The sequence below is a fragment of the Anguilla anguilla genome, chromosome 13 (genome assembly GCF_013347855.1).
Source record: "Anguilla anguilla isolate fAngAng1 chromosome 13, fAngAng1.pri, whole genome shotgun sequence".
NCBI classification, from domain to species: Eukaryota; Metazoa; Chordata; class Actinopteri; order Anguilliformes; family Anguillidae; genus Anguilla; species Anguilla anguilla.
This window is the reverse complement of record NC_049213.1, coordinates 14,166,923-14,193,710: the sequence shown is the minus strand read 5'-3', so window position 1 is coordinate 14,193,710 and position 26,788 is coordinate 14,166,923. Positions and strand designations below refer to the sequence as shown.

General features: G+C 42.8%; 2 protein-coding genes across 7 annotated transcripts in view; both read right to left on the bottom strand.

Moving 5' to 3' along the window:
* Positions 1-269: 269 nt before the first annotated feature.
* On the bottom strand, positions 270-15,617 carry LOC118210864 (tyrosine-protein phosphatase non-receptor type 1-like). 4 transcript variants are annotated; one of them, XM_035387328.1, is made up of 10 exons: positions 15,465-15,617; positions 13,721-13,811; positions 13,082-13,182; positions 11,531-11,629; positions 10,283-10,423; positions 8,741-8,950; positions 8,302-8,463; positions 7,636-7,883; positions 6,507-6,812; positions 270-324 (listed from the first exon to the last, which is right to left on the bottom strand). In XM_035387328.1, the coding sequence occupies exons 1-9, from the start codon at positions 15,528-15,530 to the stop codon at positions 6,545-6,547; spliced, it is 1,386 nt and encodes a 461-aa protein (XP_035243219.1). In that variant the 5' UTR covers positions 15,531-15,617; the 3' UTR covers positions 270-324; positions 6,507-6,544. The 4 variants fall into 4 exon arrangements, with proteins under 4 accessions (XP_035243219.1, XP_035243218.1, XP_035243221.1 ...); XM_035387327.1 differs by lacking the exon at positions 270-324 and having other exon boundaries at positions 5,683-6,812; XM_035387330.1 differs by lacking the exon at positions 270-324 and having other exon boundaries at positions 5,683-6,812; positions 7,636-7,778; positions 15,465-15,611.
* A 478-nt stretch (positions 15,618-16,095) lies between these two features.
* LOC118211550 (proto-oncogene tyrosine-protein kinase Src-like) overlaps positions 16,096-26,788 on the bottom strand; it is a 35,781-nt gene continuing 25,088 nt past the window's right edge. For 2 of the 3 annotated variants that reach the window (XM_035388863.1, XM_035388864.1), the window contains 9 exons: positions 26,310-26,408; positions 25,699-25,802; positions 24,285-24,434; positions 23,581-23,736; positions 22,993-23,172; positions 22,223-22,299; positions 21,836-21,989; positions 20,790-20,921; positions 16,096-20,558 (listed from right to left, as the gene is read on the bottom strand). In XM_035388863.1, coding sequence (XP_035244754.1) covers positions 20,350-20,558; positions 20,790-20,921; positions 21,836-21,989; positions 22,223-22,299; positions 22,993-23,172; positions 23,581-23,736; positions 24,285-24,434; positions 25,699-25,802; positions 26,310-26,408 — 1,261 coding nt within the window. In that variant the 3' untranslated portion in view covers positions 16,096-20,349. The remainder of the gene's footprint in view (positions 20,559-20,789; positions 20,922-21,835; positions 21,990-22,222; positions 22,300-22,992; positions 23,173-23,580; positions 23,737-24,284; positions 24,435-25,698; positions 25,803-26,309; positions 26,409-26,788) is intronic. The other variant, XM_035388865.1, reaches the window with a different exon arrangement.

The window sequence follows — 26,788 nt, the reverse complement described above, 5'->3', positions numbered from 1 at the left end:
TGTGTGTGTGCGCGTGTGTGTGGATATCTTGGCCTCCCAGAATGCTAGACCCAGTGAGCCACCATAAGATGGGCAGGGCAGGAGTGGAGATGTTGTTCATACCAGGTTTCAACACATCGTGCAGTTTCACTTCTGCTTTGCTCCAGTTCCGCCTGGCAACCAGTCGCGGTCAAGACGAAGAAGTCATCACGAGGCCCGCGTTGTGAAACTGCAGGCCTTGCGCTTCTCGCAGGCAGGCTGTCCAGCCATCAGAGGGGCAGACGCGGGAGCCAAGTAGCGCACACGCCAAGTAGCGTCAGGAGGTATGTGTGAGGTACACATACACTGGGAGAGAACCATTCATCAAAAGGCATCAAAAAATAAAGTCTCAACATCATTCAATATAGTTCTCACAGTCAAATACTATTTTTGCACATTTTAATCTGGTCCTTCCAAATAAAAGAGGTTCTGGTCATATATGACTTCTCAATTCTCCTCTAAATCAATCGTGTTTTGGCAGGGTTGGGGTCAGGTCCTTTTCCATTTAAATTTTGTCATTTAAGGAAATTAATTTCTGTGCAAGAGATTTCAATTCATTTCCTGAATTTACTGAATTTAAAATGGAATTTAAAAACCCTGCATTTCAGACAATGCTGATGTTGAAGATTTATTTAAATAAATAAAAAAAATTACAGAAAAGGTTTGGACTTGCATGATGCACAAAAATGCACTAATCATGAAAATCCAAAGAGGATCCAAAAATGAGTTTTTAGCAAAGACAAGCACACCAGAATAATTGCATGTTCGTTTGTACTGTATACTTAATTTCAATATTTGTTGATAATCTGTTGAAAAATACAAAATCAACAGATATATTTTTTAATAATCGAGGATTTCAACATAACAGCAGCAAAACTATGGAAACTAGCTTTTGCTTGTGCTCTTTCTATGTGAAATTACTAAACCAAATGCAACTCTCGTACCATAAACCTCACATAATGGCAATAACTGGTGGGATTTATATATGAACAATATAACTGCCCTGTGTGCACCCAAAATCAAATTAGAGGAACGGAGTGTTCTGTGCTTCAGGTATGTCTTCTTGGTTAATCACTAACCACTACATACACATAAAAGGCATTCTGGGACAATATGAACTCATTTTACAGTAAGTGTTGAAGTGTAGACTTAACCAGGGAGGGATGCTTATTTTATATACAATAGGATGCATAAAAATAGCACACTGAACCATGAGGTCACGTAAGAGTTCTGAACATCTGGCCTGAGCTGGCCCACCATTAATATACTCCCCCCCCCCCTCCCCCCGCCCCCGCCACCGCCCCCAAGATATGAAAAATATCTTGTTGACATTACAGACACAAATTTGCATTTCCAGAACAGTGTGTTACCGTACCTCACGGAAACCACAATTAATTATGTTCCAGATAATTTTCTGAGCGGTGATTCAAGCAAATGGACAGTCTAGCCTGAGGGAAGCCTTCCTGGCAGGAGGCATTATGATCTGCAGGTTCTGCTTTCCTAGAAAGTTGTTTTCCAAGAGCGATTTGTGGTACAAGCTCTTAGAAAAGAGCGTTATTCCCAACCACATCCTGGCCATATCTTTTCCATTATTGATTATGTGAAAACGAGCACTGTAGTCAAGTGGCAAGTAATGCTGTCACTTCACAGCTTCTGAGTAGCTTTACAGTGTGTATCAGGTTCTCCAATATTCATATGGGCTTTTCTAAACACCCTGGTTTACAACTGTATTTAAAAGACATGGACATGTTATGTTATAAAAAGCTAACACTTATATTTTATTTTGAATCACATTTAAAAACAAACTTTGATTGAATCCAGGGCAAAGTTAAGGACAAATTTTGATAGAGTCTGGTAGGCTATGCAGGTGACCTTCAATCTGGTAGGCTATGCAGGTGACCTTTGTGAGCTGTGATAAACTGGTGTCCTGATTAGGTTGTGGTCCCGGCTAGTGCCGTTCTGGCTCAAACAGACTGTGAAGGGACAATGTGCAGACACATAAGAATTCTCCAGACGAACGTATGGAGTGGCTTAGAGAAACAAGGTAGAAGCTCTGAAAGAGTGTGGCTGTGTGATGCATTCTGAGGGACACAATCACTTTGGTCACACAATAATTTCTTTCAATCAGACACAGAGCTTACCTTTAGGTTAGGAATATCCAATATGAACACAAAAGAGAAGGGTATAAACTTTCCACCTGCTAGAAAAATCAAAAATACGTACAGTGCTGACCATTACCGTATTATGACTCTATTTGTCAATGGCTTTTTGAGTATTGTCAGATATGAAGGTCACAGCAATCACACCCTCATTGAAATTATTATTGAAACCCTTATTGAAATCCCATTGGCGGCATTTAGCAACCCAACACAAATCAGGCAGCAGGGAAAATTCAACAAATTTCACCCCCAGCTTTCGGTGTTACAAGCTGTGATTTCAAATATTCATCTCAACCAATCTTTATTTATATCTGGTTATTAAATATTGGGGGGGAAACCGGCACAAAAACATCTGGTTTGTACAACTTGCTGGCGAAAGCAACCCCGCACCCCCCTCCTCAAGAGAACATTTAAAAAAATTGTGAAAAGCCATTGCGCTCGTGCTGACCTACATTTGCACGGAACTTGCTAAAGAGCGCTGTCTCTTTAAGCGCACTTCCTGCTGCTGGCCACACCCTCGCCTGTATTTTATCCTGCAGTGCTTTGCATGGCCTGTTCCATCCTGCCTTTGACGTCAGCCAGCCATTCATGAGACGGTTTGGGAGTGCCATTACTCACTGGAGGCAGCATTCTTTGGTAACGCGTAACCCCCCCTCTCCCCCACTCCTCTTCCCACTCACCTACCCCACTACCCCCCCACGCCGGAAACCAAAGGCTGCCACAGAAATGCAGTTTACAGTGCACATTCCTTCAGCTTCCCATACAACAACATACCCTCGATTCCAGGAAGTCTGTAACTTTCCATAAGGTTTCAAATTCCCTTGAATGCGTATCACTGATCAATCGTTGTTACTTTTTTATGCACAGGACCACTGCAGCTCAGAGGCTTGGCTTGAATGTGCTGAAAGTCACATATTTGTGATCTCACATTTTAAAGGGTTTAAGCATCTTTTTTAACCCTTTCAAAGTCTGTGTTCTATAACTCCATTGCTTTCAATTAACAGTAGTGATAGTTACATCATTACATCACATTACATTTATTTGGCAGACGCGTCTATCCAAAGCAATGTACAACAAGTGCATACCAAAGGTCATTGAAACAACTACAAAACGAAGGTCCGATAAAGTACAATACTCATTATGTAACGGTTATTCATAGCCACGAACACATCAAGTCCGGTTCACACAGTAAGCATAGGCTAGGTCAGAACGTTAAGATAAGTCAAACTAGGAGGCATGACTACGAGCTACAACATCAAGATAACTATACAACTGCAATATAAGGGCTGGATGGAGGTATAAGTGTCACATGAAAGTGCTATAGGAATAAAATTAGGAGGATACAAGTGATAAGAGTGATTCTAGATTGGGAGTGCCCTGCAGAGTAGTGATAGTTATTCCAGGTACAGTCTGAAGAGACGTGTATTCAGGCCACAGCAAAAGATGGGCAATGACTGAGTGGTTAGTAGAGAAACAGGGAGTTCATTCCACCACTGGGGAGCTAGGGTGGAGAACCTCCATCGTTGGGACAAGCGAGAACCATTCACAGGGATGGCAGGGAGTGCGAGTTGCCCTGTCGAGCTGGCATGGAGCATTGAATCATGTCCTGTAGGTAGGTGGGGGCCGTCCTGTTGGCTGCAGCGTAGGCGAGGGTCAGGACTTTGAACCTGATCCTGGCGAAGACCGGTAGCCGGTGGAGTGAGCTCTACAGGGCAGTGATGTATGAGAATTTAGGAAGGTGTAAGACAAGTTGGGCAGCAGCGTCAGAGTGTTCAGTTACACCTTAAAGAAGAAACATTAATAAAACTCTGCACCCTTTTCCTCGTAAACACACCTGCATAATACTGGAAATCACTGAATGGGCTCACTCTTTCCCCTCATTCCATTGAATGAGTCACCGGTCAGGTGGCCAAATCAACTGTAAAACAGCTAAATAGTTAAGACGCTACAGACAAGGTTCTTCCACTGGAGCCATTCATTTGGCTCATCACTTACATATGTGCTTCCTGCCTCTCGCCCAATGCACGCTGGGATAGGCTCCAGCACCCCCCGCGACCCTCATCAGGATGGGTATAGATAAAGCGTATAGTAGGTACAGATAATGGATGGATGGATGGACTTACGTATGTGGCCTTTATGTTCAATAAGCTGATGCTATTCAACTTTATATTGAACTTCCTGCTTACTGTCAGCGTCTACAGACATCGGGACCAAACCATTGTTAAGTCAAGGTAAACACAAATGTTTTTATTTCCTTTTCTCATAGCAGGAAAGTCCATCTGTTCCCGTTGCCTCACTTACATGTTCACAGTTTGACAATTGCCCAGAAATGGTATAAACCCAAAAATGGTAGGGGCACCATGCCATTCGCACCTCTGTACGATTTCGTTTTCTGCTAACTTCCATCAAAAAATGAGTAACAGGAAATGACTCTGCAAGTCGGTGTCGGTTTATGTATTTAACACGCTGGTGCATATGTTGTGTACATTTCCATTCGGACAACAGACATACAAGGCACTGTTCCATACAGCAAATCTAACCCGTGTAGTACTTTGGCATGAATCATTTCTTAGAAAAACAAAGTACGCAACCTGATCAGAATGTGCTTTTGGCTTGCAATGCCCATTATTGCTAGAACAGTACTTTTCCAAAAGAATAGCAAAGGGACCCTCAGAAGCATACTGCCGCATCCAAAGTCTCACATGCTGCATTGCTGCAAGGTTTAGCACACAGACAAAGAAAATAATCTCTTCTGAGTGCTTAGCGTAGAGTATACTACTGCATTCAAAATGTAGCAATACGGAGGAATTTCATCCATTATAATGATAAAAACCAGGCTCTAAATCAAGAGCCACAGCAATTCACCTAAATATATCCAATTAATACTTCAGTTATCTTCTATTATTATATTGTGTCATGACAGAGAAGACTTCCTGGGGTACGTAAACTTCCATCGCTTTCCTTTTCCCCGAAAACATCCTGGTGCTAATAGTTTGAGTCAAAAGATTCTTAAAATAAAAACATTTAGAGCGCCCTCTTGCGGGAATTTTAAGTAGCACAACACTGTGTTGTTCTCAGTTACATGGTATGATAAATGTGCACCTAATTGGATTAATTTGATAAAAAATATAAATGTTCAGGAGTGGTCTGAACTCAGTGGATAATGGCAAAGTATAAGCTTGGTCTTTTTGCCCTTCTTTTAACAAATTCAAGTTTTAGGCATTTAGCAGATATTTCTCCAGACCTATTCACATGGCACAAATGCTTTTACATTAGTCCATTCATACAAAAATCCATTGATATAATTTACTCAAGGAATTCAAGATTTAAGCAACTTCTCAAAGGTACAATCAAATGCACAACTTTTAGAACTTAACTTTTAGAATGAGAACTTCAGATTTAGAAGCCCCCTTCCCGAACCATTACACTACACTGGCATCATAAGCATCAAAGGACCCCCCTATTGAGCCAAACTGAACTGAAAATATTGCGCAAGGCTTGCATTGGAGCTTTGGCTATCTCATGGTCTTTATTTCAGTTTTTGTTTATGCATCAAGGAGAAAAGACAAAATTACAGAAAACAGACAAGACAAATAAAGCAAGACCCTCCCTATAGTTAGATATTAAATTAAAAAAACAACAGCAAATTATGCAAGTATTTAACAACCGCAAAATCAAGGCATCGGTGGTCAATGTATGCGCAAGGAAATATTTTTAGTGGGACATTTTAAAAAGTTATAAAAGTGCAATTTGAAAACTATGAATCTCGGGTCAATCTCTGGACCTGCACAACACATTGCAAAGCCATCATTCCAGTCCGCTGGCATTGCAACAACTTGCACATTCACTGCAAAGGAGACTCATATAAAGAAAGCTGTTTGGAAACAAAGACTGCCAGAATGTTTACATTTAACACATTTCAAAATAAAAAAACCTATTAAAATTTCTGCAAAATCTTTTAAGCACTTAGGCCAAGTTAGTCTTTCTTATACCTGGGATGGGCGGTGTAAAGCGGAGCTTAACGTAAACCGTCCAAATGCGGCACAAACCACTCCGTGTGTTAAATTTTGCAACACCCTACCTGTACCATTCAACCCCTTCCACTGTTGAATTCATGGTAATCCCTTTCTAACAATAAGACGACCAGATACGAAAACATAACGATACATCTCAGTAATGCATAACGGTGGTTGCAGAATGTGTGTGTGCGGTGGTGAGCATATGATTTGACATCATAAATATGAAAATACGTTCTATAAACCCAGATGACCATGTTTTAACCTTATCAAAGGAAAGCCTTTCCACCCGGCCAATGAGATAAGGGCTTACAGGCACGCAGCTGCGGGGACAGCCAATCCGGGGCCGTGTCAGTGGAGGCAGGCTCTGTAGCAGATGTAGGCCCCGATGGCCAGCGTGGCACACAGATACAGGCCGGCCAGCAGCGAGGCGCCGGACCCGTCCCCCCTCCTCCGCGGCGGTGGCGTGGCGGCGGCGGCGGCGGCCTGGTCCCCCGCCGTCCGGAGCCCAAAGCCAACCACGCGCGGGCTGGCCGAGCGGCCCCGGGGGAAGGGCAGGGGCGGGGGGGGAGGTGCGTCCCTACAGGACCTCCAGCGCGGGCTGTGGCCCCCGGAGCAGCTGAGAGGGAGACAGGCACAGACATGATGGCTCCAGCCCCGCCGCGCACATACGAACATACACCGCCTGGGGCTCGCTAATACGCTCCGCGCGCGACCAGCCCGGGGTGGAAAACCCAGGTTCAGAAAGCCCGAGTCCTCCCCAGTGTTATTTTCCAATCAACTTGATTTGCTAATTATCATAATTCATCACAAGGATGTAGAACTAATTAGTGAAATCAGCTGGCTGAGTTAATGGGAAGCACATGACTTTTACTCTCTGACCCCTGGACTTTCCACCTCTGCGACCACTATCATTTTCACTAAGAAGGGCGTGTCTAGTCTTTGTAGCCTGTTAAGCCACTCAAAATTGAATGAAGCGTGTGGCTATTTGTGACCGCTGGCCCTTCTATTAATGAAGTGTTAATAGTACTGACAAGGTAACAATATGCTTTTCAGACCAAAAATTGGTCTTTATGCCCGCATGGAGGGAGTTATCACACCAAGCAGCGGTCTGCATTTTGAAACACCTCATTTGCACATTTCAACCACTGCCTGCTGGTAATCCTAACGGCATGTGCTCGTTTTCAATCATTCCAATGCTGGATGTCTATAGCATATGACCACACTGTTACATATTCCGATCACATGACTACAACATATGAATATACTACAAGGTATCCCAATCAAATGGATAGCATATAAATATACTGTGAGGTATTCCATTCAAATGGCTATAGCATCTAAAAAAGCCATCATTATATTCCAATCAAATTCCTGTGGTGCATTGTGGGACATGTTTCTCAGTTATATTCACTTGCGTTCACAGCGGTCTGTTTTGATACCTGGCTTCACGCATCATAGAGTCTTCCTCCTCCGTTCCTGAGAAAAAGCATGATTCGTCAGAGCCAATGGGGGCTCTGCGGGGAGGGGAGGACGTCCTGAACGTGAAGGGAGCGTCCTCCTCATCCGAGTCAGTCATGGGCTCCTGCGAACGCCAAGAGGACACGCCTTCAAACGGGATGTGGTGTCCGTGTACCCACTTGGGCGCCATCCGTCCGAACGGATCGAGCGAGCGCATCACGGGGGATTGCTGGATGACACACAGGGCGCGCTGCTGTCATACTTTGATCAAAGCTCTCTGTAACATGTTACAGCATTACCCAGCTGCAGGAACCTGTCATATGCAAAACTTGCCTGCACAGGCGACAGAACACTGAATCCATGACACACTTCCCCAACTTGAACACCCACGCAGTGAATGGTGTGTGCGCCCTGCAATAGATTGGCGGTCTGTCCAGGTGTATTCCTGCCTCTCGCCCAATGCACGCTGGGATAGGCTCCAGCACCCCCCGCGACCCTGCCCAGGCTAAGCGGGTATAGATAATGGATGGATGGATGGATGGATGAATGAATGAATGGTCCCTAAGGTCATTCCGCACTTCAGCATTTAACAAGGGGACGTAGTGTAAACCTGTAAACCTGCCGGAGAAACGAGGAGCTTCACGCACCTGAATGGCCAGGCTTCGCAGGATGGGCTTGACGCCCTCGAGGATGGCGACGTAGGCGAAGCGGAGCTGCTGAGGGGTCTGGACCAGGTCCATTCGGTACTTCCTCATCTCCAGCAGCACGTCGCGGACGCACACCGAGTAAGGGTCCTTCCTGGTGGTCATCTGAAAGGCGATGGACAAGACCGCCGAAAACGCCGTGTGAACATCAAAGGCCACACCATCGAATCAAACAAGGGCGTGGCGGAAACGGGCCTCGCCCACAACAGCTCGAAGCGAAGCGTTACGATTTAGCACCTTTTTTTTTGGTTCCGTAAGCAAGCGTCAATGTATATCCTACGGATTCCGCTATTGGTTTAACCACTCTGGGAAGAAAAGAAACGCTCTTTGAGACGCGGCGGAGAACAGCGTATACGCTGTCGGTCGTTTTCCCAGGACTCACCAGCAGGAGGCAGGTGTCCACGAGGCAGAACACTCCGGAACGGCCGATGCCCGCGCTGCAGTGCACCACCAGGGGCCCCTTGTCTTCAGACAGACACCCGGACACCCTGACGAAGAGGATGAAGCTGAGAAAGGAGGTGGGGTTCTCGGGCGGCCCGAAGTCGGGCCAGGCCGTGTAGTGGAAGTGAATGACATGCCGCGCCTCCTGAGTCTAGGGAAAAATGTGAGACTATTTTAATAATCATGCCTTCGTAGCATTTACATGAATAAAACATCTGAAGAGCATTGTTGACAACTTGGTGACTTTGTTGCTAGATTTTATGATTTTTTTATACCCCTTTAGTGACTTAATTTTTTAAAACGCGCCTAGCTACAAATGTTGCAACTTTTTCAGCAAACATCAGCTTCCTTGGAAAACAGCCGCCAAAACTGCTCGGTGGGTCCACAGTCTTTCCTGCGCTCGCTATTGTTAGTGAGCGCAGAGAGAAGCTACAGCCCACCGTCCACCAGTCAGACACGTTTTCATATGCAAACGAGCATGTGATGATGTCACGAATACATACGTCAACTGGCATTGTGACATCGTTCAGCTATTCTAGTCACTTTTTGAGCATGCTTTAATGTTTTACTTTCCATGGGGAAAAGTTGGCAACAGTGCTGAAGAGGCTTGAGAACCATTTTGGGTATGTGGCTCATTACAAGCAGAAGAGACCCACTCACAGCTGAGGTTGGGGAGCAACAGCCAGGAGTGTGCAAAACAAACAAATAAACAAGCAAACAAACAAACAATGTGTTTGTTTTAGCATACTTGCTTCATTTTTTGGTTGTACACTGATGAAGGCAGAAATCAAACAAACTTAACTTAAGCTAAAATCAACTTAAATTGCACAAAAGGAGCAAAAATCATGCTTTCCCTCACACAGATATGCATAGGTTATGTACTGCATAGCTACAGCCTGATCTGTTTTGATAGGCTGAGACATGAAAATATAGAATTTACAAGGTCTAGTGTATATTATTTCACAAGTGTACACAAATACATTCCAACTCTATACCGTAAATATGAAATTTAATTTCTCTTTCCAAGCAGTTTACAAAAGCACTTATTTATGCCCGTGTTCAGCAGTTGTCTACGATCATGAAAATGCACTTCTTGTACGTCGCTTTGGATAAAAGCGTCTGCCAAATGAATGTAATGTAATGTAATGTTATGCTTGTGCACTTATACACAACACTGGAAAGTCCAAGTATGACTCAAAAGAAAGCTGACGCACAACTAGCCCCTAGAGAAACAGAAAATACAGCTCTCAGAAGATGTTAAGTTAGAACAGCAGGCTGGGTGGAATAATATTGTCTTTATCTGGAGTTGGTTTTGCAAAGACTCTCACGCATATGTTCACATTTAAGCGCCTTCAAAACATGAAACATTAAGAAGTGGCAAAATAGGGGAAAAAAACCCTGTAGAAATCGACCGAACGTGAAGCTGGCGATACACGCCCCCGCGGCGCAAAGCCGTGGCGGCTAATGAGGGCTAGCGCTGTACCTTTGTGTTCTCCAGCTCCAGGTGTCGTATAATGCAGTTGGCTTTCTCGTCCTCTTTGATCAGGGTCAGCTTGAACCCCGTGTCCCTGAACTCCAGCTCCTTGATTTCCGAAGGAGGCCAGTACTGAGTGCACTTCACCTGCTCGGGTTTTAGAACGTCATTACAGTACAGAATGCTGACTCTCCCGTATATGGTGTTACTGCTTTTCACACTCTGATAAACTGTAATAGGAACAGGTGCTCTCTATAATTCAATTAATGAGAGGAATGGATAAGAAAAAAAAATACAGGCCAGAGATTAAATTAAAAGTATACTATGCAGGATTTCTACCTTGAAAATATAATAAAATAACCATGCTAAGGCATATCTATGATGCACTGGCAATCTCTGTCTTTATGCACTTTCGCCGAATTTGTGCACCTTTACCTGTATTTGCTATTCGAAAATGTGTTTGAGATGTTTATAGGCGTGGTGCTGTTTTCAGTGGGGGGAGGGTGGGTGTGGCTGCAGAGCAAGCTAGCAAAGAAGTCCAGACACAGCAAAGCAAAAGACAAGGCGACAGGGGTTCTATAAGAACTAGAGTTAATCTTGGAATTGCTTTTCCTAGGTGGCATCAGCTGGATTTAGCAAAGGAGATTAAAAGCAAGGCTTGTTTTCTGTTGGACCTGCAAGGAACATTACAGGCAGTGTCATGCTGGCAACAATAAGGGGTTTTGCGAGGGTCTGAAATGTGAAGTCCCAACGATGAAACCACTATTACGTTCATTAAGCTATGGAATTAATTAAGCTAAAATCAAATCGGCCTTCTTATTGTCGCTCAATGTCACAGTCACTCATTTCACAATACTAATTTTACCTCTAGCTATCCAGCTAGCTGTGGTGAGCATGAGTGGGTGGAGTTGAAGACAAAATATTGTAAAATACTTCTTTGATTGTAAACACAAGCCAAGAAATCCTGCATAGTATGCCTTTAAACTAAAAGCAATACATTATAGCAACAGAGCACAAAATGTTTGAAACGTTTGCATTGCAGTACAAACAACAATTTGGATTTTATCACTGAATGTTGAGATATTGGGCAAGACAGCTAAGAACATGAGAGCATACTAAAACTGAATTTAAGAAATCTGCAGCTCATCAGAAACGTCTCTAAATATCTAAAATATCCTTCATCGCACACAAAACCCATCTGAGCCACTGAAAAGCATACATTTCAAAAAGTGTTTTCTTGTCACAAATGGTACTCACAGAGCCCAGCTCAATGATGCGGTTCAACATGACCACACCAAAAGATCTCTGCTCCCACACCATCTGCCAGAAGTGACCACAGGTCGAGGGCAGGGGACCCTGTGGGGGACAATGTCCTGCGTTAGTATCACAGATCACTTTTATATCACAAATCGATTTTTGCACCTGTGCTACTGTTTTAACAGCTTATATTGCCTTTCCACATTCTATTTTGTATTATTTATATTGTTGTTTTTATTCATATTGTAGACAATTGCTTTAAAATAAAGGTAAATATAGAGAAAATAAAGAATGAATATGATTTAAACCGCTATTACTATTACTATTACCACTACCATTGCTATTGCTACTCCTACTCCTACTACTACTACCACTAATAATAATATCCAAATTTCTCTTTCTCAACAGTGTACAAAAGCACTGATATAGGTGCGTTTACATTTATGTATCTAAATTACATTTGTATTTATGTTACTCTTATATGAGAGTTTAGTCTGATATCAAATTTTATCCAATTTTATCTGAGATCTGACAGCAAATCAAATGCTATTTGACACCTGTTTTTGTGGATTACGCTCAGTAAAATGCTCCCTTGGATTGCACTACTTCTAAACCTTGTGGCCAAAACAGCCACTCATGCAGTCAAAGAAGATGGCCCATTTTCTGACAGGTTTTTGCTCACTTTAGTCTACTCAAACAGAACTGTTACACCCAATGTCATTGATATACTGTCAAAGTGGTTTTTTGAGTTTTGTGTTGTCTCTGGGTTATGTGCAAGTGCTGTGGCTAAATGTGTGCTAAATCACAATGGTTTAATTGGACATGACTGGCAGAAGCTTGCGCTTCCTTGGAGGCCGTGTACTCCTACGGAAACCAGCCCGGGTCAAAAAAGGCGCATGGACACCAAAATAGTTACATTATGATTTCTTTATGAATTTAAAACAGACATTGGCAGATATCTCTGATGGTCAAGCCAGAGAAAACTTTACTACTACTAAATTACTACTGTGACAGAAAAAAGTTTAGAAAACAGATGTTGAAACTGAAGTTATGATGAACGAAATGTAGGGTGAAACCAAATGCTATTGACAGGGCACAGACAGGTGCAAATACCTAACTGAATCCAAATATGATCTATTGCCGCAGTGACTGCAAAATCAAAGAGTATCTCATTACTTATACTGCAAGACATATGCATTGGGCAATGCACTTTGCATCCCACGCACAGCCTGCTTGAGTTTATCACATATATTACCACACTGAGATCAGATATGGATAAGATCTAAGCTTGCTAGAAAATAAAGAGCACTGACGAAATATCAATCGATGGTAAGTTACCTCAACAAATTACCAGTGCTAATCAATTACATAATAAACAGCCATTTTAAATCAAAGATAAAACTACATTTGGCCACATTCTGGCTAACGTATGCTGAGAAAGTATAAACGGCCACGTTAAAGTGAGAGCAGATGGTTTCTTAATGGAGGTGCGTTGCTGAAACACTCTTGTACCAGATCATGACAAGGAAGATCTGGCACTGGCAGCATTACCTGTGTGAGAATGTATTTCCTTCTGGCCTCCTTTATGATGACTAAGCTGGCGTTGATGTAGTCATTGGTGCCTGCCTGCAGACGTACTCTACTGTGGTCGACTAGAAAACAGACAAACAATGTGAGAATAAACTGTATTTACTGTAAAGATATAATTATTCAGGCTGAGAATGCAAGGAATGAAGGTATGAAGTCTTACTCAAGAAAAGACTGTTGCTGTAGAAGTAAAGGAATAACAAACATACACAGTAGTGCTACAGTAGAGGAGACAAAACATGAAACCAAGTGTTTTTTGCTGTATGTGCTTACCTCTACCCTACTATCTATTATACCATTCTTGTCTGTTCAGATGATTTGGCATCTTTCTGGCTAATCTTTCGCATTTTCCATAGCCCACCCTCTTAACACCAAAGCGTACAAACACTTTTAATGCTGCAGCTAAGTCAGCTTCCTATGCTCAATTGCTCAGGGAAGAGACATTAGCTAATACCATCTACAGCAAAATTAAAGAAAAAAGAATAAAATTAAAGAGAAAATTATAACTATTTTTTCCCCCATGTTCACATTCTCCCATTCTTGAGAATTGCACCATATTCACATTTCTGCAAAACAAGAAAAGCAGCCTAAAACTTCACTCACATGGGCTGACTTCTCTGTAGCGATTTCTCCCTTTGTTTTCAGGTAGTTTTGCATGTTTAAAAGGCAGATTATTTGATATCACATCAAGTTCCTAGAAAAAAAGAAAAATGCACAGCAGAACCAAACCTCACATTCTGGGGATGGTCAGGAGACGGCTGTCCTTGTGACAATATTGTGGCAATGCATGTGTGGACAACGCTGTAGCAATTTCAGGCACCAGATATTGGCTACCTCTAACATACTGTACATCTTCATAAAAAGCACAAAACGTTTCTGTCAAACACTACATGATGCAGGGCTTACATGTTAAATTGAAGTTTATTTTCACCTATTTATTTATTTTCTTATTTTTGTCGTAGATATAACAAATCTGTATAAGCAGTAGGTATTAATTATAATGGGTAGTCTATAAGAAAGCAATAATTGGGAGCAAGAGAAGACTGTCATGGCTAACTACGATAAGAACACAAACTTACTGGCTGAAATAGAATCATGTGTAACCTAGCACATTTCATAAAAATTGCCAACTATGAAAAGTGAACAATATTGATTCACCAAGTGGATTTGGTTTAAATAAATACTGAACAATGGAGAGATTAAGAATTGCAGGATTGGAAAAGATAAAAATTAAGATCGACAAATAAACAAGCGGTTGGATCTTATAGTATGTGGCTGTGATGGTTTATCTGAATTCTGCGTGTTTACAGGGGGCCAGAGGGTAAATAAGTTACCTCACTAATGTCTGTAAAGAATGACAGGCTGCATTATCGTAATCTGTGCGGAAAACCCTGAGAAGTGCCCAACTCTGTGTTGCAGTATGGGGCCATCCCAATATTTAGAGTACCACAACCGATCCCTAGAAGGCAGAATCTCAGCATAGTAAATTTAAGAGAAGACTCAAATGGGAAGAGAAAAACAAATGTCCATGTCCTTACTGATTTAAGTGACCTGCTTAATAGCTAATTAAAATTACAGCTAGCCACCAACATGCTACCAACCGCTGTAAATTTACCTTGTTTTAAAGTTAGCTAGCTAGTGTCTCCCGGCAACCAAGCAGAAGCTCATGCCTTGTCTTTACTGTTTCCTTGCGTTGTTTGTGATACCGGGTAACGTTACTACGTCAGATAATCTGCGAGCCCGACCACATTTTTGGGAAATTGCATCAATAATGCAGTAACAAAAGAATACATTTTAACCAAATTCAATTAGCCTTCTAGTTGACAAATTAAACGTGCAGTGTATTTTTCCAAACTGTTTCCTACCGTTACGATTACAAATCTCACATACAATCAAAACCACTTCTAATTAGCATGTTCTACAAATTCAGACTAAATTATTCCCTATCACATAGGCTAGCAGTGAAATTACTCAGAACAGAACGCTTTATTAGTCATCACTGTTTTTAACTAATGCACATGCAGCGAACGGGCAGTTTACTACTAGATAGGTAGTCTAGGTAATTAGCCAAAGTTCATTATGGGCAATTAGCGGTATAATATGCAACACTAGTTACTAGCCTAGCTAAAGCTGCTAGTTTGCGAGCGGAGGTAATGTTAGGAAGGCTGAATAGCAACTCTTCCCCGCCCGACGTTCACAGTAGAATGACACAATGGTTACGTTAGGCAAACGTTACTGATTTTTCATCTTGAACCTTTCTACTTCAGCTGTGTAGCTAGTGATACCTTGCCCGTCTAATTGTTTACTCCACCCAAACACTGCGATTGATACCTGGCTAGCTGTGTACCTGAAAAAAGACGCTCCACTGCTTTTCTTCAATCTCCCGAAACTCGGCTTCCACCCCCAAGTTCATTTTTCGCTATCTTCGAACTCTCTTCTGCCCGGTCTTTTAAAAGTAATTAAATAATTGGCGCGTGGTTCATTAGATCTTGTTTGCTTGAATTTATAAGTAGATCGAGTTAGAATGGTCGAGTAGTCTAGTGCTGATACTGTCCAAATGTGTACCCTAATCTACCTGTTTCTGAGCTACACATCTACTTGTTAATAAAAATAATAATAATAATAATAATAATATTATTATTATTGTTATTATTATTAATATGGTTAAAATGTTTTTTTTATGTCATGTCGAGATATAAGCAAGACGTTTATTTAAAGAATGTAGTGAAATTGCAGTAAATCATACAAAAAAATATGCTGGCTTAGTTCTTCAGCATACAAAGCAAAAATAAGCAGTTGCCTGTTCATTGCCCAATCAAGTAGGTCCACCGATGACAAACAAGTAACGAGGAATTTAATTATAGCTGTAATCCTTCATTGAAAGATAGTTTCCCCAGGAATATTGGCCAAAGATTCTTCATACAACACCTATATGCTCGGGTTTGAAAACTGTAAAAAGGAAGACCAAGCACAAAATGTCCAGATCCTCTCATGTATTAGTTTATTTAAAAAAGAATATCTGCATTACAGCCAAAAGAACAACTATGGGGTAAAATGTTGAAAGAATAAATTCAGTAATCTATAATGCAAACATATCCACTAGTTGTTATCGGTTGGACTACACTCAGTATTTACAAGTAGGCACAGACACATATATTAAGACTATAGAGCTGGAATTCCAATCCATATTTCAACATTCACCCATTAAATAGTTGCCCTTCTGAAAAGCAAAACAACGCTTCTGAAACATAATTTATTGCACATTTAAAGATTACAACACAAGGTGGCTGATTATAGCCAGAAAGGTATGTTTTGATCCATTTCAGAGAGCAAAATCAACATAAAATAGTTGCAAAACCTCATAATTCTTCTGAGATCTAATTATTATGTAAAATAAAATTAGCTAGAGGAATGGCACAGACCAGAAACTGCATAGCTTTAGAAAACAGACACAGGCTCAGATATGGTGAAGTGACCCAAACCAGAGTCCTTGGCACTAATTAAATCGATGGTTTTAGAAGACACAAAGGGGCAAATGATTAAATGGCCAAACTGCATTATAATTAAGGTCCAGATAAAATTTTGGAGGATTTTCCATAAACAACTGTAATATTACTTTACTAATATAGACATGAAGATGAGTAGAGTAACATTTAAATAATCCAAAATACAATGCAGCTTGTGTAAAACTGAATATATGATAGTAGTTACTTGAAAGACAAATTAATTAGTTGCTTGTCACACTATTCTAAAAGAAGGACTTTACCAGCCCAACTACCCACATGTAGAATAACATAAAGTAAATGTTTTTTCCTGTCCTTTTCCATCCTTCTCGGAGTTTAGAGTAAAGCTGGCATTTCAGCCCATAAGGACTTGGAGATATGTGGGAATTATTCTCCTGCTATTCATATAACATTGAAAGGAAAGTTCACTTTCTGGGTTTTAAAAAAATATCATCTTGGTTTCAGTGTATGTTTTGATTGGCCCAGACCGTTACTCTGTGCAATGAAGGATATTTCATACATTTATAAAAGTTTCTAGTGACCTACCAACCTTATAATAACGCTGATGGGTTTTCAGGGGTTTGTGGTCTAAAGAAAGAAAACACACTTAAACTATCTACAAAACAGTTTGTATAGGGATGTTATGTTTTCAAAGGTGGTATTTAAATCATATTTAATATAATTTGTGATTGGAACTACTTATTATGACACATTCAACCCAAGAAAGAAATACTTACATAATATAAGAACGGATATTTATGATTGCAATTGTGATGGAACACTATAAAGTTTATCTGTTCATAAATATAACCTCTGGAAACACAGCATTGCTGTACAAGCTACCTAGGAATTTCTGGATGTATATATTTTTACTTTAGACCACAAAACCCTGAATGCTTAATGGCAGCCAATGTCATGACCAGGGCCACCATGATGGGGGGACAACCAGGTACACTGTCCTGGGCCCTGGAGGGGGGGAAATGATCTGTAAACTTGTGGAAAATATTATTGTCCCGGGCCCAAAACTTTCACCCGACAGCCCTGGTCATGACAAGTCATCAGAAATTTCTGTACATAGTTCTAATATCCTGCATCACACACAAAAAGTCTAAGTCATCAAAAACATATTTTAAAACTGAAATAGGACAAAAATAAATTGATATAAAAAAATAACCCACATAGTGATCTCCCTCTTTAAACGACTAACAGTAGATCCAAATCTTTGCCCTATTTTGATTTGGGATGTCCAATGGATCCTCATTATTTATTTTCTCAGTAGGCACTCTTACCTAGGGTGACTATAATATTTTTGCAGAATAAATTAACTTTGCTCACAGGTATGGTGGCAGTGCCCCACCTGAGAATCAAACCTTCAACCTTTGGTTTATTAAGAGCCCAAATTCTTAAATAACCTCTAGCCTTCAACTGCTAGCCTATGTGGTGTTACCTGGTTTAAAATAAAAAAGAGAGCGGAAAACCAAAATGAGAATAAGTACCATGGTTTTCCTGAAAGTGAAATTTATGAATAAATTAGGATATATGGCAAAGAAGTCATTAGCATTGACTATTTACAAGCCACTGCCACCAATTCAATGTTTACACCTCAAATGGCACTTATGAAAGGGCTAGAGCTAATATTTAACTGTACACTGCCAGAAGTCATCCAAAAATTGGAGTAAAAAACCTGAATAATTCTTGCCATCTGTACTGCTGCACTACTTGTTTTTACTGAGGTTTGAAACTCCATTCTTGTATTAGATTATCTGGACACGCCCCCACCTGAAAAAGTACAAAGCATATTGCGTTCCTTTGGGGTTTACATACAGTGCAGTTTCTCCACACAGAACCAGAAATATGTGCATTAAAATGCTTACTTTACTCCCAAATGTATTTCCTCGGTCACATGGCTCGTCTGTTATGGAAAAATATTCTAATTGAGAACAAATCCAGGTAAACATCCATTTTCTATCTTGTAAGCCATACAAATTGCTACGATCCTTCTATAACCTTATGAAAAACAGTGATTTCTATTTAAAATATAAAGATGCTTTTGCCTGTTATTGAATGTTGAAAATGTACTTAATGGGACTTAAATTTACAAGAAAGAAAAAAATTAGAAGCAATGAGAAAACTTCAAGGTCTCAGAATTACCCTTCACCCAATACGGCATGAGAGCCTCCTTAGGAAATGACCTCAATCCACATCTCAGTGCAGCAACAGGATACATTTATGATAGGAGTCTCATTAATACCCAGGAAACAAAATTGGCACAGATAATTACAATTTCTGAAAGATAGTATATCCAGTATACAAAGGTTCAGGAAGAAGCAGATTGTCCATTTTGACAATCTTTTTGAACATATGTACCATATACTTCAAAACTGCCTTTCACACTGAGGAATGGGCACATGGATGAACGTATGGCAGTGTATGGCACAGGCAAACGGCAGCTTCTTCATGTCGAGCATTGTAACCCATATCCCTATCTCACTCAGATCCTAAATTTGAAATAAATACACAAAAATATTGCTGAGGAAAAAGTAGCGATAGACCCTTATTCCTGCTTGTTTTTCCTACTTCTGATTACAATAATGGTAACTTGGTTAAGGACTATGAGCAATAGTATAGCGACAAAATCTTCCAGCACACATCTGCCAAATCATTTTGCATAAATGGTATAGGAAAAATACATAAAACCTGCCATAACAGGCCTTTTAATTCGTACTTTATGTCAGCACAAGTGCAAAACCCTTACTAGAAACGAACTCGTCCACTTAATGCAATGCCAATGTAGAGTGCCTTTACAAGAAATGGTTGTCCATGATTTTGCACATTTTGGACAATCTGACATTACTTTGTGGCCTTGCGCACTGAATTTGATAATAAAGTTAGAATAATGAAAGTACACTATATACACAATGAGAGTACAAAATGGTTTTCATTGGCACAAATAAAGAAACAGGTCCTGAAAAATGAGACTGGGCAATCAGTAGTTTGCAAGAAAATAAATGCTTTTCAAGAGTCTCAGGCAGTTCGGGCCTTTTTGTAAAAAAAAATAATAATAATAATTTCTTGCATTTCAGTGTTCTCAAGAGTTTCAGAAGTGGTCTCATCACAGCCTCTAGTCCCGCCCCTTTCCATCAGCTTCAGCTGCAAAATGTATGTATTGAGCTGACCAAGCTATATGTCAGTTACTCAAGTTTATCATATTAATTCCACATTCCAGTTAATCCAGGGTAAAAAAAAATATTTATAAAAAAATTGGATTCCATGAAAACCACAGGGTAGTGAATGAGGTGTCTTTTTTTCCAGAAAGAAAATAGTACCAAAATAAATCAGGAGAAAAGAAAATAAAATAAAGTGGAAGCTCTTAAAACTCATCATGGATTAAAAAAAAACAAAGGTCTTCCAAAAATCTTTATGGTCATTGGTTTACTCATCTATTTGTATTGATTGGGGAGAAAATCCGGGGTGCATTTCCTGATTTTAGTGCATGTTCTGCTGACCTCGAAGCGGGCCCCAGACTGAGCCGTGGTGGACGTGCGTACTCCAGCAGCGTGGAGCCATTCGGACTAAGGGGTAAACCACTGTGCATGTGCGCATGTGGGAGCCCCCTTTGGCGCCTGCCAGGCACCGAAAGGGGGGGATGCGTCAGGGTGGTGAGGGGGGTGGCTGGACGGCTCTCTGGCGAACTCCTCTGCTCCCTGCCTGGGGACACCCGGGGAACCTCTATAGGTTCTCCCCGGGCTGGTATTGGGGCTCGGTGGAGGTGAAGTAGTCCTCCAGGAAGTTCTGCAGGTACTCGAAGGTGGGCCTCTCCTCGGCCTCCTTCCGCCAGCAGCTGAGCATCAGCTCGTGCAGCGACTCCGGGCACTCCGCCGGACGCGGCATCCTGTAGCCGCGCTCCACCTGGTCCAGCACCTCCCTGTTCACCATCCCTACGGAGAAAGGCCACAGATTAAGCAACGTTCGTTACCATCACAACCGGGGTGGATGCCCCCCAGTTGGCACAGTTGATTTGTAGGGAGAACCAATTTTCTTCATAATAAGAATGTGTGCAAAATTATTTTCATATATAAGAAGCAATTCTTTTGTCTGGTTCATATTTCGTCTGGAAAAAAATAATATCATAAATGATTAAATAAACCGGTCAGTAGGAGGCGCTGTACCGGGGTATGGCACTCTCCCTTTGGTGGCCAGCTCGGTGAGCAGGACGCCGAAGGACCAGACGTCGGACTTGATGGTGAAGCGACCGTACAGGGCCGCCTCCGGAGCCGTCCATTTGATCGGAAACTTGGCTCCTTTCGGGAAGACGCGAGACCCGTCAGATTGAGACATCCATCCTACTGCATACACTAGACAGAGCTCTGTGCAGTGTGACTTGGCACAGTCTTATATAACTGCACAACTGCCTGCTGACTAATTAAGCCTCTGGATGTCACCTCAGACACCTAAAAATAAGTTCATACAGATTGAAATTTAGCTCGTATTAAAATATCACATTTTGCTCCTCTCTTTGGAGAGCACACAATTGTAATTTAGGCTGTGTGGAAAGAAGCAGAAGATGCATTAAAAGACAAAAAAATTAAGATGTCAAACAAGATGCATAAAACACCAACTGAACCACAATTCTAAACGATATAGGATATAGGGAGCGGCAGTGTAGCATAATGGGTAAGGAACTGGTCTTGTAACCTAAACAGGTTTGATTCCCAGGTAGGACACTGTTGTTGTACCCTTGAGCTAGATACTTAGCCTGCATTACTTCAGTTTATATCCAGCTGTATAAATGGATGCAATGTAAATGCTATGTAGAATGTTGTGTAAATTGCTCTGGATAAGAGCGTCTGCTGAATGCCTGTAATGTAATGTAATGTAATATCAGCAGTATGGTGTGTGACTTTGTCATTACCAGGTTTAAAGCAAGGTGTGGCTAATTTGGCATTTTGCAGCTGTATAAACATATTAAATTAAAACATAACCTTTGTAATGATAAAATGTGTCTCCCTTGCAAATTTTATTATGGCGATTAGAAGCATCGACCTTTGGAGTTGCTGAAACCAGACTTGGCTCGTTGCTCTTTATAGACGGCAAGTAAAGCGGTGAGTAATGAAAGGTGTGTCAGACAGTATTAATTACGCGCTTGCGTCAAACGACTGCTAATCTGAAACCGTTTGAGAGGGAAAGGCAAACTGGCGCCCCCAGCTGTCCCGACCTTGTCTGGCGGTGTATTCGTTGTCCTCGATGAGCCGCGCCAGGCCGAAGTCGGCCACTTTGCACACCAGGCTGTCTCCCACCAGGATGTTGGCGGCCCGGAGGTCCCTGTGCACGTAGTTCATCCTCTCCACGTAAGCCATCCCTGCCGCAATCTGGAGGGAGAGAGCGGCCAACACAGCAACAAACCATGGGGCAGTGTACATAGTGGGTAACCATAAAGGCCGCTATTAATGTAAAAACACATTTATTTACACAGTGATTCGCAAATGTCTGGGCCACTCGAGGTCCTTTCCAACAAAAGACGTAGTAAGTAATAATAAACAAATAAACAAGCACAAATAATATAAAACCAGCTACGATATAAAACAGTCTACGACGTCCTCACCTGTGATGCCATATCCACCAGCTGAGGAAGGCGGAGCATCCGGCCCGCATCACCTTTCAGGAAGTCCAGGAGGCTACCTGCGTGTGGGTGGAGGAGGAGGTGGAGGTGGGGGACATTATGAGCATACACTGGCCAGCTCCAGACACGAGTGGGTAAAATGACAAAACCTTTCCATCTGCTATTTTTCATACACAGTAATCAAATATATCCACTAAACCCCCCTCATTCAAAAAAATAAGCATTCTTAAACATGACTATTGTACTTCATCTTTTCGCTGAAGTGCTGTGCTTTGGTTTTATGACCTGAACTGGGCTGCAATCGCAAATTAGGTGCCATGCTCATACCCTTAAAGAAATCATGTGACCCGAATCAAAAAAGATTTAACCCCATTCATACCATTTGCCATGTGATGTAACACACATGCAGAAGCTCAACATACTTACAAGCGTGAATTCAGACGAAGCATGAATTTAGCACCTGCTCTCAACTTGCTTTGATAAAACTGCTCGGGAATTATTTAAAGGAGCAGTTCCCAAACTGTGGGTCAGGTAATACACTTTCCATCAGTCAAATTAAGTCCTGCACTTTTACACACAGTCCAGTTCATTTTAATGCTTAAACTGAAGACAGACGCTACGTTTTAATAAAGGGAAGGTGACAGATAAGGCATTCGCTCATTAAGTTAATCGTTGGCTCTGAAAGTTTGGAAACCACCGAACTGAAGTACCGTGTGTAAATCTCCTTTCCCATAATTTTGTGCGGCACGAACCTTGGGCCATGAACTCGGTGACGATGTAGATGGGCTCCTCGGACACCACGGCGTACAGCTGCACCAGCTTCTCGTGCCTCAGCTTCTTCATCACCTGGGCTTCCTGGAGGAAGGCTTCAGGCGACATGGTGCCCGGCTTCAGCGTCTTGATGGCCACCTGCGTCGTGCCGTTCCACATGCCTGCGCGGGAGCACGCAAGGCCACGTTAAAACTGACAGCCCCTCTCGCCGCAGTCAACCAGGTGTTTTACGATGACGTCCGTGACATGAGCAGAATCACGGACATTCGCGATCCAGCCGGACATTCAAATTCAGACGCAATTACCCTCTTTTCCTTATGTTGTGAATGACAGACTTTTGGAAAGAACTTTTTATGTTTATGCAGCTGTTGGCTCAAGATACGCTATTTATGTTTTATACCACCTCCCTGGCATGTTTGTGTATGTGTGTGTGTGATACTATGTGTGCAGGTGTGTGCGTGTGTGTATATGTGCATTTATGCTTGCGTGTGTGCGTGTGTGTGTGTGTGTGTGTGTCCATGAAGGCGTGCGCATGTGCATGGGCATGTGTTCAGGACAGAGTACCGTACCCATCCAGACCTCCCCGAAACAGCCCTGTCCCAGCTTCACGTCCAGCCTGAGGGACTCACGGGGGATCTCCCAGGCGTCCCGGGACAGCCCCTGGGTCTGGGGCTTCAGGATGGGGCAGATCTCTGTCAGGTTGTGACACAGCCCGTCTGCGTGCTCTGGGAGGGGGTTAACAAAAAGACCCACCGTTACACCCACTAACAGCCTAACAGTGCATCTCATAGAACAAAAAAGGGGGACTGTGCCCCCAGTTCCCAGGAAAAATTCCCAACCGGTTCCCTCAATCCACCTGATCATTCCCTAGTTTAACTGGCTTCATAAGTCCCTCAAGTAACAGGCAATGTATTGCAATGGATAATCAATTAACATTTTGAGCATAGATTTTTGCCATTTTGTGTCTTTGATTTATAAATAACTGGAATCCATGTAAGATGTCATCCACAGATTTCAAACATTGAATCTGAGGATGACATCTCCTCAGTATCTGTTTGGACTCTGGTTCAGTATCTGTGTGGACTCTTGTCAGTACCATACATAAACATAAATGACATAATGAACCAATTCAACACAGTTAGCTTTCCATATACGTTAGTTCTCCAATCTTCTTCCCTTTAAAGACCATCTCCAGAGAGTAATAATGTGTATCAACACTCTATGGTACTTTGTGACCCAAACTAGCATGGCCCCTGGGTCTATGTTCACTCACTGCGGTAGTGGCTGACCAGGTGCTGCAGACTGTTGAACTGGGTTCTGGACGTGATGTAGAAACCTCCGTTATCCAGCTTGCGGATCTTGTAGTGTTTGACATTGAGGCCCTTTGTGTTGTCGTAGTCGAGGATGGACAGGCAGTAGGCACCTGGGGGGGTTTGGGGGGGGGGGGGGGTGATTAGGAAAGCCTTGAACCTGATTCACCACAAAACAACATTTATTAAATGAGTTCCATTTTTCACAACAGCTACAACTAATCTCAAAACAAAAAACCTGACAGGATCAATACTTCAAGGACACCACTAGGGGGTGCTGTTAAAACAGAGAGCTGGGTCAGTGCGTGCACCCCCAAAGCCATCCCCCTCTCTCTCCGTTTGAGCGGCGATGCATTGCCTCCGGTTATCCAGCCCGTGACCTACTTCTGCCTCTCTCTCCCACCCCACAGTGCCTCACTGCTGATCTGAAACGCTCCTCTCCCATGACAAAACCCTGCCTTCGCTCTGACGCACAGCGCGCACTTTCTGCATGATATAATCTTCGAATCAGCTCGCTCACACTGTTTCTCACATTTTCATTCATGACAGTGAGCTGCGCTTCAAGTGGCGGTAAGTTTACTACCCTGATAAAGTGTGGGAAATTCTAGCGAGAGCGCCTTGGAACTCTGTAGTTGGTCTATGTCGAGACACCGCTTTTCAACACACTGAGCTTTTCAAAATGGAATCGTGCGCAGCCACAGTTCAGGAAAACGTGCTCTCCACCGGGCGTGTCGGGGGGACAAGTTCCTGAGGATTCAAGCGTTCCCTAAAACAGCCAAAAATACCGTTTTGTTTCGCAATCTTGTTTGGCCACTGTGCTCTGACTGTATGAAGGCCCGAGTCCGCCCCGCTCCTTCAGGGTCACGACCCGTCCTCGTTCACCGATGTGGTGTTTGACAAACGCCACTCCCCACGGGAAGTCACAGCAGATCCGATTAGAGCGACGGATCAATAAGAGCCGCGGCACGGGGAACGGATTTTCAGAAAACAAAAAACCGGCCACATCCGTCAAACGCCTCTCCCGCCGTCCGCGAGGTGACAGAAACGCCGCGCCGCGGATTTTAATCTACAAATGGTTACGAATGATTCCTCGATTAAATCACCTCATTTCATTACAGCGATTTCGCAGGTTCATAATTGAATGAAAATCCCGGTCCCACGGGACACAAACAGCCAGCTTTTGAGAAGCAGTTCGGATTTGTCATTGCGGCAATTACGGAGGACTGTCGGTTCCCTCGTTTTGTTTTCCAATAGCACATTGCTCGCAGGGAAATGATAACAGGGCCTGCGTATTAGAGACACTCGTTTTGGAAAAAAAGACTGCGGCTGAAATGCACTTTTCGGCGTGCTGAGGGTCCTCGCTCGGGCCTCGCTCACCCTTGGTGGTCTCGCTCTCTCTCACCAGGAACGTCCCTCTCCGGTTCTGCAGGCTCAGGAGCAGCCTCTCCGAGTCCCGGCGGGTGATCTTCCCGAAGAACCACCTGGGGGGGGGGGAGGAGGAGGGGGCACACCGGAGAGGGTCAGAGTTAGGCCGGGAAGGGCAGAACGTCGGGATGTGTGTGTGTGTGTGTGTGTGTGTGTGTGTGCGTGCGAGCGCGCGTTAGCGTGCAGCTGGGCTGGAAAGGCAGACTTAGGGCGAGCGGCCATCGGCGTCTCGAGCGTGAGCTACGCTTGGCTTGAGGAACGCTGGCTCCCGGTCACGACTCTGCTTTACTTCCTGTGATCCTCTGACGGTACGCTAAGGCTCAAGAGCAAGGGTGCGAAAATGAGGGCGGGATTAAGAGAGGGGACATGGGTGCAAATGAAGGCGGGATTAGGGAGGGGGAAAGGGACGCTGGTAGTGGTCGGAACTGCGGGTGACGAGTGGGTGAGTTTCTAAGAAAATGCGGTGGGGGCTGGAGGTATATTTTATGTCAGTGCCATCGGTTTAAATTCAAGCATTATGACCATAATGTGAAGAGAGAAAGAGAGAGGTGGAGGGGATTTACTCTTCTGCTTGGATGGAGTCTGAAGGTGCTACGTAATTGCTGGGAATGTAACCACTTTCGCCCGTAGTCAGGGAACGAGCTAGCCACCAGTCACCTTCCCTGCAAAGAACGAAAACAACAGGGTTAGCATTCAAAAACACTACCTCCAGAACCTGCTACCTATCTCCATAAACACTGTTAGAGCCAGAGTGAGAGAGAGCAGAAGTGCAAGCAAGAGCGAGAGAGAGAGAAAGAGAGAGAGCGGGGGAGAGAGCATGGGAGAGTGAGACTTGCAAAACACAGCCTTGAATGTCTTCAATGTGTTCCCTCTGTATGAAAGGCCAATGGGATGAATTTGACTGCAAGTGGTGGCCGGTATATCTTTCCCTGAATTATTATCCTCAAATTGTTCTGTATAACAGATTAAAGGGGCAGTTCATCCAAAAATGAAATAAAGTTAAGTTTTCACTTATTCTGGGGTGCAATGCCATGTTTCACAT